Below are 12,284 nucleotides of genomic sequence, written 5' to 3'. Positions count from 1 at the left end.
TTGCTTTCACAAACTATGATTGGCTAGTAGGCGGGCCAAAGCAGCACCCGAGGCAGCCGAGATCGCAAACTCCACCCACTATGGCCGACAGAAGCAGAAGCAAAAACAAATTGATTCTGTTTGCTCACAAAGCTAGTTTCCAGACTGACTTTTCTAGAAAAAAAAATGAACATCATTAAGAAAGGGCGGTCAACTCCGAAGCTAGCAAGCCTGTTACAGCCGGGAAAATGGTGTGTGGGGTACTTTCAGCGCGCTAACTTAGCTCCACAAGCAAATAGTATATTGTTGTGTTGATTTAATGCCATTTCCAAAACGGACTATGCCGGAAATATGACAGGACAGGCTCTACTTTCATCATTAGCTTCGATGGCGATAGGAAAGAAGGAAGAAAGAAAGGAGGATGGATATTGTGTAGAAAGGATTTTTGGTGAGTAAAATTACAAATATGGCTATATTCCTAAATAATATTTCAATTGTTGGCCAAGTTCTGATATCTGAAAAGCTCCAGTGTTTGTATTTAATTACTAAATGCTGCTAGGAAGTGGATTTTACCCCATTTTAGTGCAATTTTTGCCGTTTTGCCATTGGCGTCCATCGCTGTCTTTTCCCGGGAAAAATCACCCCCCTGGCCTGGTTGTAATGTCTCAAAAGCTCCAGTATTTGTATTCAATCAATAAATGATGCTAGGAAGTGGATTTTACCTAATTTTAGTGCATTTTTTGTCATTTCACGTATGGACGTATCGACGTTCATCGCTGTCTTTTTACCGGGAAATTATACTCCGGGCCCGGTTCTGATGTCTAAAAAGCTCCAGTATTTGTATTTAATCAATAAATGCTGTTTTCGGCTGGATTTTACCCCATTTTCGGGCAATGTTTGCCGGTACACCATTGACGTTCATCGCTGTCTTTTCCCGGGAAAATCACCCCCTGGCCTGGTTTTAATGTCTGAAAAGCTCCAGTATTTGTATTCAATCATGAAATGCTGCTAGGAAGTGGATTTTACCCCATTTTTGTGCATTAATTTATTGATTATTTTTTATGTGTCGCAGCTGTAGCTGCAGTAGAGGTTTTATAGCCATAAAATAGTTTTTGAGGGTTGGATTGATACATTGAAGGCGCTACCAGAAAATGCACCGCCCGCCACTGGTAGTGACCCACATGCAATATACATCAGAAGACCAAGGTTGAGTGGTCCGCACATCAGCCTTACAGTTTTGGGGTCCTGGATTCGAATCCAGGTCCATCCACCTATGTGTAGTTTGCATGTTCTCCCCGGGCCTGCGTGGGTTTTCTCCAGGTACTCCAGTTTCCTCCCACATTCCAAAAACACTCTAAATTGCCCCTAGGTATGAGTGTGAACGTGAATGGTTGTCTGTCTCCACGTGCCCTGCGATTGTCCGAACTCAGCTGGGATAGGCTCCTGCACGCCCCGCGACCCTTGTGAGGATAAAGCGGTTCAGAGAATGAATAAATGAAAGACCAAGGTGACTAAACAATAAAAAGCAATAAAAACTGTCATCATATATGGCAGTGGTGGTCAATACGTCAATAGCCAAGTTCAACTTGGTAGATCGCATGGCAGTAAGATTTGATCCAGTTATTGAATTGTAGTCAAATTTGATATGGGATTTGAGCTGTCAGACAGCCCCACCGTGTGTCTAAGCACTATTGCTACGTGCCCACACTATGTTGAATTATGTACTGTTTCAAAGAATATCAGCGTACATAACTGCTGAGCTTTTCCAGTGGCCATGGGGAAAAAAAGGTAGATTGCGCTATCTTGGCGCCTTGAAAAGTAGATCTTGATCACCCCTGATATATGGTGTCTTAATCCCGGTTTAGGGTCTTTCAGCAGTGAAGACTGCAGCCACATTCCAAAAAATTTGTACAAGATCGGATTTGAAAATATATTTTCTTTCCGGCAATTTGCCTCGTTCAGTGTGTTGAGGAAATATTTCACTCAAGTCAGATGAAGCTGAGAAAAAAACGGAATGGTGTTCATATTCTTTGTCTCCTTCCCCCAGAAACTCGAAGAAACAGACAGGAAGAGCCAGTACCAGCTGGAGTCCCTGGAGCGTGAGCAGAGGCATCTCCAACGGCAACTGGAGCTGTTGCGAGGTGGTGGAGGTGTGACTGTGGAGGGCGAGAGGATACGCATGGACAGCGTGGGCTCCACCCTTGGCTCCGAGCGCTCCGATTCTGACCAAGGCCAGTTGTAGGGGAGATTGTAATTGGTTGTCACATGGGTTGATGTTCACACTTGCTATATATGAGTCAACAACGTGTTCAAAGTGTTATGTAGTATTGTTCATGAAATAATCAGAATTACACTAAAATAAAGACTAGTGTGCTACAGCACAATCACTTGTTAGAAGGTCAATTTCCAAATGTTAATGTATTTACTATTCTTTTTATAGGCTTTTTACACAATGGGTTTCTAGTTTTGGTCGAGGGGGTGCTGGAGCCTATCTCAGCTGACTACGGGCCAGAGGCGGGGAACACCCTAAATTGACATAGTCTCCCCAGCGTGTCTGAGGTCGGCCCCCTGGCTTCCTGCTGAGGGAGCTATCCGGGGTGCATCATGATCAGATGCCAGAGCCAACTCATCTGGCTCCTCTCCTTTTTTCGTAACTTCGATTTTTCGTATATGTAAATTCTGTAATTCGTTCCATGGCACTCAAAAAAACTACCAACTAGACCCTTTAAAAATGATCAGTGTCCCACTTTTGAATGAAAGGTGTGAGAAACAGACAAAAATGAAAGAAAATGAAAAGAAAATTATTAATGTATTTAAATGAATAACAAGCATGCAAAAGCATGTTTTATTTGTGCAGTAGTAGAGTACAGTGGGGAAGCTAATGTTAGCACACAACCACATGCACTTAAACACACATCTAAACAATGTCAAATTATGAATTCCACACTACTCAGCATTACATAGAATATCCAAAGGACAAAGTAGCCACATTCATTTTGGCCGGGAGCCGCATGTGGCTCGAGAGCCGTGTGTTCGCCCCCCATGCCTTGGAATATCAGTCAACTGCATGCCACTTTCTCATTTTCTGTTTTCGATGAATAACAGGGCCCACTTATTCATTTCAATCGCACCAATAATTTTAAATAAAGAACACTGTGATGACAAACAGGGATCAAAAGAGAGGTGTTATTGTGGGAGGATTCAAGTGGAATAAAGCATTCCGCAATGGTACAGAGACAATTTCAAAATAAAATAATGGATACAGGAAATTCATTTATGTTTTGGGGGTTTTCGTAATTTTGATATTATTTTTGCTCTATAAAGCACATTCAGAGCTTTCCAATGATACCAAATTTCTTTTGAAGTATTTCAATTACTTCACATAGATTGGGGAATTTCAAAATAAATGTGACTGGACAACATTTTTTGTGTATCCAATGTCCAATTCCGATATATTCTAGATATCCCTGTTATTTAATTCAATGACTTTTATTTGACTTCACATTCCTCTTGTGCTTTTTTTCTGCCACAGAGGAGATCGAAGTAGACGTGGAGGGCACCGAGTTTTCTCACGGAGAGCTGGACAGTCTGAGCACTGCCAGCACCAGCGATCTGGATGACCACAGCAGCCTGCAAAGCATGGCCAGTGACGAGGGATACTCCTCCTGCAGTGTCAAACTTGCCTTCTCCTCTTAAAAGCCACACAGAACCACCACCCCCGCAATCACCTCCTGCTTCCTGCCCTCCCACCTGACGTAACCGTGCACCCATTCAGTTGTCCCCAAAGATATCGGTTTATCATTGCCATGAAACTGAAGACCCACTTAATTCGGAATCCAGACTCTAGGACATGGGCTTTCAAACGTTTTGTTTTATTGTCTCAGTCTTTTAGAAATTATATCCTAAACAACTTGAAATTCAATTTTCCCCAAAACAAAGAAGTTACGTTGCAGAATAAGATATAGACTTATAAAACATAACGTAGTTACATAGTTTAATACATTTATTTTAGCAGGAAGCCACAGCCGAGGTTAGAATGTCCGCCTCACAGCCAAAGATTGAGGGTTCAATCCCCAGTGGTTTCTGACCTTTCTGTGTGGAGTTTGCATGTTTGCGTGTTTTTTTTCCGGGTACAACGGTTTCTTTCCACATCCAAATAAAAATGCAAGCTAGGGTGTTGAATTCTCTAAATTGCCCTAGGTACTCTGACTTTGAGCGTTAATGGCTGTCCGTCTCCTTGTCACCTTTAATTTGCTGGCAACCAATTCAGGGTGTCCCTCGCCTGCTGCCTGTAGTTGGCTGGATTAGACTCGAGCACCCCACAGGACCCTTATAAGGGAGGATAAGCAGAACGGAAAATAAATTTATCAATGAGCTAGGCACAAATGTAATTAATTTTATTATTTAGTCTTTCATCCCAGTTACACGATGTAATTAATTGAAGCAAATTTTAAAATGCCTGAGTAAATCCTCATTATCTGATTGGTTGTTTGCAAACAATTGGTGTTGTATATCATCATCACTATGTTGCTTGCATTTGTTGCAAGGATTGACGGACCATGTGCTGAGAACTAGCATCCACACAGCTAGCTAACTTTATCAAGCTAGTATTTCATTTCAGTTGTCATATAAAAAATTGTTTTTTTAAAAACTGCGCAATAGAAATAATATTTTATTTGGGGACAGATCACAATATACGTATTTTCACACCATAACATGCACCTAAAGGGCGCATTCTCAGTTGTGAGAGTATTTTCTGTTTTTTGTCAATACATAGGGCGCTTCGTTTTAAAGGGCGCGCTGCTATGGTTGTGCTAGCATCCATCCACAGCATAGCACATAGCATGCATGCTAGCGTATGTTTTAAAAACGGCAACAGGAGCAAAACTGAGTTTGATTTGCTTTTATTGATGTAATGTATGTTCGCAAAAATATAAGTCAAAGTATTCAAACATCTACAAATCTGTCAAAGTCCTCATCTTCTGTATCCGACATAAAGAGTTGGCCAACAATGCTGGGTTCCATAACATTGTCAGTCAGCGCGTTCATCGTGGTGTTTTGTAGTAGTGATTCCAGCTTTGGCGAAAGCTCAAACTATTATAGTGCTTGCCGGCACTTTCGCCCAGGCATCACGTAACTCGTGCGACGCTGCGTGCCTTTGTATGGAACCTATATGTTGGCGGACATCCAACATTCATCCCTCCCAAGCCGTTCGCAAAGCTGTTCATCCTTGCTGTTAAATTGTGTTCGATCCATGGCTTTAGTCCATTTTCCAAGCGTTCACACCCGCATTCTGTTGTCATTCACGTCAAGCATTTCCTCTGTATAGGTATACAGTAATCCCTCGAATATTACGGCTTCAACTATCGCGGCTTCACTACATCACATTTTTTTTCAGTGGGAATTTTTGTTGTTGTTGATTAAAAAAAATTTGTAAGTTCATAAAAATGTGAAAATCCACGCTGAAACTCGCAAGCGGAAGCCACTCCCCTGTCCTCCGGTTGCTACTAGAACTCAGCACTGAAGTAAGATTTTTTTTTGTAAAGTTCATAAAAATGTGAAAATCCACGCTGAAATTCCCAAGCAAAAGCCACTCCCTTGTCCTCCGCTTGCTACTGGAACTCAGCACTGAAGTAAAAAAAAATGTGACCCTACTTCGCGGTTTTTCGTTTATCGCGGCCATGTCTGGTCTACATTAACCGCGATAATCGAGGGATTACTGTAGTGCTGTTTCTTTGAGTATTGAGAGTGTTTTTGAGGGTTAAAAGCGCTACAAGCACACGGAAGTCAAATGCCTTGCCACTCGCCTGGGATGTTTTGAATGGATTTACAGTAACGCTTGGAATATGCCGGGAGGATGAACGTCCGCTGGGTAGATTGCAATAAGTAGCATGTCGGCAAGAAATAAAACCAGTCACTCAAGCGGTCGGGGTCATACAAAAATTTGAATTTAGTGCACAAACAAGGTGCACCGACCGATTGGGGGCATCGACCATTTTAGAGAAACATTTTGACTTTTAAGTGCGCCCTATAGGTGTGAAAATACGGTAAATTTAATTAGTCAGAACACCCGTGAACATTCATTATTTTGTATACTAATTTGCAGACCCAGGTTTCAAAGGCCCTGTTCTAAGTAAGATACCTTCAATTTGGTTTTAATTTTAAAATATCTTAGACTTAAGCGTACGAGACCAAATATAACCCAAATTGCACTTAGTGTATTAAATGTTCAATTGGCACCTTTCTGGAAAGCACATGGCGCAGCGATATCACCCGGACACGCCATCTTTTCTTAGACACTTGATCCGGTGCTGTCATGTGACTTTTCCATCAGCTTCTAAAGTAGATGTGACTGTTTTCACACGCATGGAGCAAAATGACACAAAAGTTGTTCCCCCTTGACAAACGCCGAGCTGTCCTGCACTTCAATACATTACAGCTGACTCAGCATAAACAACAGCAACAAGAAATCTTGGAAACAGACATCCACTTTCTCGCCAGCAGTAACAAGCAATAACTCATCTTTTCTCCTTTTGTAACCGTCCCATAAAAAGCATAGTCATGTTTTATTTTTCTCTTTGTAGATAAAATAGCTTAATAATTTAATGTTAAAGATGATGAAAAGTAGAGCCATGGATAGATCTTTTGACACTGTTGCTGACTTGTGTTTATAGTGCATATGAAAGTACTCATGTAGAAACGCGGTAAGCGTGGCTTTGGATACTTAAATTACTTTTAGGTGTTTGACATCTTTAAAGTTATTTTGTTGTTGTCTGGTGCTGTGCAAGGTTATGGGATGGAGGCTGCAGTTTTAATTTATTACATGTGATAATCTCTTGGATTGTGTGGGTGCAATGTGTGAATGAATGTATGCGCCCACAAGGCATTTGTGTGTATGCTTTCCTCTGGAGGTGATCCCAATTTTCTGGGGAAAAAAATCGGTTGTCAAAGTTTGCTACCCCATCTCCGCTGGCATTAAGAATTGCACTTTGACTACAGGTAAACCCCCTCCACCATTATGCTTTTAAACATCAACATATTCATATTTTTTCAACATTTCTCTCAGAACAGACGTCACGAGGGAAGATAACTTATTTCCATCCTGTCTTACTGATTTTTTAATTCATATTCCTCATTCATTATTTTTACAAATATTGTACATATTTTGTTTTATTCATCTGTAGGGTTTTGGATGACGACTTAGCCATTTTCTGTTTTGCTTTTGATATTTATTTGATGGACACTTGAAATGTAAACTGCCCCAAAGCTGCTCCTAGTTGCTGAGCCTGTTTCGAGTCTGGAGGTTGACCCCATCTCCCCACAACCATTAGCAAGCCCCACACTACGTACTACTGTAATTTCTCGCATATAAGCTGTATTTGTAACTCAAAAACATGATGACTGGATCAAGAAGTATGGCTTATATGCGCACAAGACTTACAGCGTTGCTATACTCTTTTTCACCAGCAAAATGAAATTTACTATTTGTTGGCTATTTTCTGTTTTGCAGTAAAAAATCAATCATTACTGGATGAATGATTAACTTCCTTATGATATTGACCCTAATAATGTGCTTTTGATTCATACAGCATCTGATAAATACCATGTGTAATGATTTTCTCAAGATTTTCCCTTCAAAGTAGCACATTTTCACTCCCTATTAATACCATGAATATGGAGGTGAAAATTGCTTATACGCGAGAAATTGTATAATTGAGTGATTTTAAGGGTACGGCTTATATGCACGAACATATGGTAATTGCGGCTTGTGGGGTAGAGGTGAATATTGTGTGTGATATGGCCGCAGGCATATGCTCAGCCAGCTACTACTATTCAAATCAAAGCACCACTGTACTCTTCATAGAGGATTATACTACTATTAACTATACTTATGTTTTTGGTTGATAACACGTGTCTGACATTTACAACGCCTCCATAATGGGATTCAACAGTAAAAACGAGAAGGGTTTGAGTTTGTTGGAATTGTTGGCCCTGATTAAGAAAGTGACCACTGTTGCACGTCACCACACCTCAGTGTCCTCTCTCTTACTTTGTTTGTTTGAGGGGCAGTTTACTTTGATTCTGCCCCCGAGACTTTTGAGCAATTTTGGTTTCCATTTGTGTCTCACATTGGTTTGACAAAATTGTGCGGTGTTACATCTGGCACTCGGGCGTTTCGTCGAAAGACGTTTGGTCCCCGGACATTTGGTCCCCGGACGTTTGGTCGACCGGACGTTTGGTCCCCGGACGTTTGGTAGAACGGACGTTTGGTCGCCGGGTTCGCAAGTCCCGAGGTTTGAGTCACGAGACTTTCATTTGTTTAACCCTAACCCTATTCACTCATTGTTAAATAATAGTCATTAAATCCCTATTCACCCAATGTTAAAATCTATCAATTGCATGCGAACCCGTTCTACCAAACGTCCGTTCTACCAAACGTCCGTTCTACCAAACGTCCGTTCTACCAAACGTCCGTTCTACCAAACGTCTTTTCTACCAAACGTCCGGTCGACCAAACGTCCGGTCGACCAAACGTCCGGGGACCAAACGTCCGGGGACGGTTACTTCTCCTTAAAAGTAAGAGTGAAGGTGACAAAGTCTCTAAAAAGTTTCACTGGTGTCATGAAAAATGTAATTTCTGACTTCAAGTCTTTCCCTCAGCGTAGTAAAGAGGTCCACTTGACCTGCAACTCTTACTCACCTGACCTAGCTGTGTTTAAACCATCTCAGACTCAAGGTTATCAGGGAACACATTACATAATAGGCATTTGCATGGCCTTGTTGAAAGCACTCCACTAAGGTGTGTTACACTCCAGGACTTTGCTTCGAATCAAAACTTGTATTTTGGGGTTGGAATAAGATATTTTGTGAGATTAGTAATGGAACATTTCTGATAAACCTTGCACATTTGTTATCTCTTTGCTGAGGGAAAGCTTGAGCACGTGTGTGGCTAACTTTGCAGGCTAGCTCTGCTCTACTTTTCATAGCTCAGGATTTGATATTACGACAACAAAATGTGTCCCTTGTGGAGAATAATTCTGTTGTTTTGAATCTGTGACCATCCTTTGTTAAACAGGCATTGCGATCAATGTGTTTTTTGCAAAGTTTGGAATGCAATTCTTACAATAAAAACAAGATTTTCAATCCTGAACCATATCATTAAATATGCATATCTTCTACCATAATTAAGACGTTTAAATGATAATTATGTAATAGCAGTGTCTGAAAATTGCAGTCATGGCTTGATCCTGTCTATATCACACAACAAATGTGGAGCCCTTTTTTCCCTCAAAAAGCACAGAATGATCCAGACGTACATTTTATTCTGGTTCCTACAGCTCATGATCAGAACTTTCGCCTCGACCTCACATGATGAGCAAAGACAACAATGACACGAAAATAATGTCAGTGTCAACTTGTTGCTTCTGAATCACCAAACTGATGACTGAATCGAAACGAAAAATGGTGGCTCTGGAAGTCATATCCTCATAGTTGAACACCATTGGCACATTTCTTATTGCCTTTTGCAGGTGTGTTGTGTAGTGGTGGAGCCTAAAACAGCCGTGTAAATAGAAAGTCCAGGATTATTTCTTTAGTTTTCGTGGTGTTCAGTGTGAGATTGTTCACCGAGCACCACGAAGACAAATTGTTGACCTCATCTCTGTAAGCCGACTCATCCCCTCCTGAGATGAGTCCGACCACAGTGGTGTCGTCAGCGAATTTGATGATGGCGTTAGACTGGTGGGTGGGTGTACAGTCGTATGTGTACAGGGAGTACAGAAGAGGACTCAGTACACAGCCTTGAGGGGAGCCAGTGCTTAGTGTAATGGAGGAAGAGAGGGGGGGACCAAGTCTAACAGTCTGTGGTCGGTTGGTCAAGAAGTTCTTTATCCAGCAGCAGATTGAAGAGGATAGTCCAAGGTGGGACAGTTTGTCAGTCAGAATGAAGAAGGCTCAGAAACGACTCCATTTCCTCAGGGTACTTAGGAAGAACAACTTGGGCACCAAGCTTCTGATAACCTTCTATAGAACCACTGTAGAGAGCATCCTGGCGTACGGCATCACAGTGTGGTACGCTGGAAGCACGGCGGCAGACAAAAAGGCCATGCAGAAAGTGATTAACACTGCCCAGAGGATTGTCGGCTGCTCTCTGCCCTCACTGGAAGACATTGCCAGCCCTCGTTACCTCAGCAGAGCCAAGAACATCATAGGGGACCCTTACCACCCTGGTCACAATCTGTTCCAGCTGCTGCCCTCTGGCAGACGCTATAGGTCCCACAAAGCACGGACAAATAGGCTTAAGGACAGTTTTTTCCCCACATCCATCAGAAATCTAAACTTGCGGTAACATAACACACATTCCCTTCTGCGGTAATATGAAAAGATGTTTGGGTGGTGATCTGCCTCCTACTAGCTGACTGAAGTAAGGTAAGTGAAAGACAGTGAGTGGTAAGCGACCTGTATCCAAAACAGCAGAATGCCAAATTACAAGTCCGTAACTTACACTTATTTAGGTCTTTTGCCGAGTAAACGTAGCTTATGGAGAAGCACCATCAATTTCGTCACACGCAGTTTCTGCGTGTGATGACAAGTAGGCTTTTTGTGTTGTGATAATGACGACAGGGCCTATGTCCGATTATATATATTATATATAAAATAAGCAATATCTTAAAGATATTAGAAAACAGATAATTTCATACTTTTGCTGCTTAAACTTAAATTTTTTGGTGTCATAAATTCATAAATACAAACGTGTGTATATATATATATATATATATATATATATATATATATATATATATATATATATATATATATATAAAAAGCAGTGGTGGTCAAAAGTTTACATACACTTGTAAGGAACATAATGTCATAGCTGTTTTGAGTTTCCAGTTATTTCTACACATCTATTTTTTCTCTGATAGAAAGATTGTAACAGACAAATTTTGTTGCATAAAACAATAATGAAGTTTGATTATTTTATGATTTTTATTATGGGTAAACTGAAAGTGTGACCAAATTTGAGAGAGATATAGATACAGTGGGGCAAATAAGTATTTAGTCAACAGCCAATTGTGCAAGTTATCCTACTTGAAAAGATTAGAGAGGCCTGTAATTGTCAACATGGGTAAACCTCAATCATGAGAGACAGAATGTGGAAAAAAACCTGAAAATCACATTGTTTGATTTTTAAAGAATTTATTTGCAAATCATGGTGGAAAATAAGTATTTGGTCAATACCAAAAGCTCAACTCAATACTTTGTTCCGCACCCTTTGTTGGCAATAACGGAGGCCAAGCGTTTTCTGTAACTCTTCACAAGCTTTTCACACACTTGCTGGTATTTTGGCCCATTCCTCCATGTAGATCTCTAGAGCAGTGATGTTTTGGGGCTGTCGTTGGGCAACACGGACTTTCAACTCCCTCCACAGATTTTCTATGGGGTTGAGATATGGAGACTGGCCACTCCAGGACCTTGAAATGCTTAATACGAAGCCACTCCTTTGTTGCCCTGCCTGTGTGTTTGGGATCATTGTCATGCTGAAAGACCCAGCCACGTCTCATCTTCAATGTCCTTGCTGATGGAAGAAGATTTTCACTCAAAATCTCTCGATACATGGCCCCATTCATTCTTTGCTTTACACAGATCAGTCGTCCTGGTCCCCTTGCCGAAAAACAGCCGCAGAGCGTGATTTTCCACCCCCATGCTTCACAGGGGTATGGTGTTCTTCGAATGCAATTCAGTATTCTTTCTCCTCCAAACATGAGAACCTGTGTTTCTACCAAAAATTTCTATTTTGGTTTCATCTGACCATAACACATTCTCCCAGTCCTCTTCTGGATCATCCAAATGCTCTCTAGCGATCCGCAGACGGGCCTGGATGTGTACTGCCTTCAGCAGAGGGACATGTCTGGCAGTGCAGGATTTGAGTCCCTGGCGGCGCATTGTGTTACTGATGGTAGCCTTTGTTACTGTGGTCCCAGTTCTCTGTAGGTCATTCACTAGGTCCCCCCGTGTGGTTCATGGACTTTTGCTCACCGTTCTTGTTATCATTTTGACGCCACGGGGTGAGATCTTGCATGGAGCCCCAGATCGAGGGAGAATATCAGTGGTCTTGTATGTCGTCCATTTTCTAATAATTTCTTTACACCAAGCATTTTACCTATTGCAGATTAAGTCTTCCCAGCCTGGTGCAGGTCTACAATTTTGTCTGTGGTGTCCTTTGACAGCTCTGGTCTCCAGCAGAGATGGCCTTGAAGGCCCTGACGGCCCGCCACTGTTCAAAACGCACCAGGTGTCCTTCA

The 12,284-nt window shown here is 41.5% G+C and overlaps 1 protein-coding gene across 1 annotated transcript in view; it reads left to right on the top strand.

Moving 5' to 3' along the window:
• Nucleotides 1–9,130, top strand: part of mxi1 (max interactor 1, dimerization protein) — a 44,975-nt gene extending 35,845 nt beyond the window's left edge. The window contains exons 5-6 of the mRNA XM_077604590.1: nt 2,027–2,210; nt 3,512–9,130. Of these exons, the coding sequence (XP_077460716.1) occupies nt 2,027–2,210; nt 3,512–3,675 (348 nt within the window). The 3' untranslated portion in view covers nt 3,676–9,130. The remainder of the gene's footprint in view (nt 1–2,026; nt 2,211–3,511) is intronic.
• Nucleotides 9,131–12,284: the final 3,154 nt, after the last annotated feature.

Source organism: Stigmatopora argus, chromosome 7 (assembly GCF_051989625.1).
Source record: "Stigmatopora argus isolate UIUO_Sarg chromosome 7, RoL_Sarg_1.0, whole genome shotgun sequence".
NCBI lineage: Eukaryota > Metazoa > Chordata > Actinopteri > Syngnathiformes > Syngnathidae > Stigmatopora > Stigmatopora argus.
Note: the sequence above shows the minus strand (reverse complement) of the source record. Positions and strands in the feature narration are given on the sequence as shown.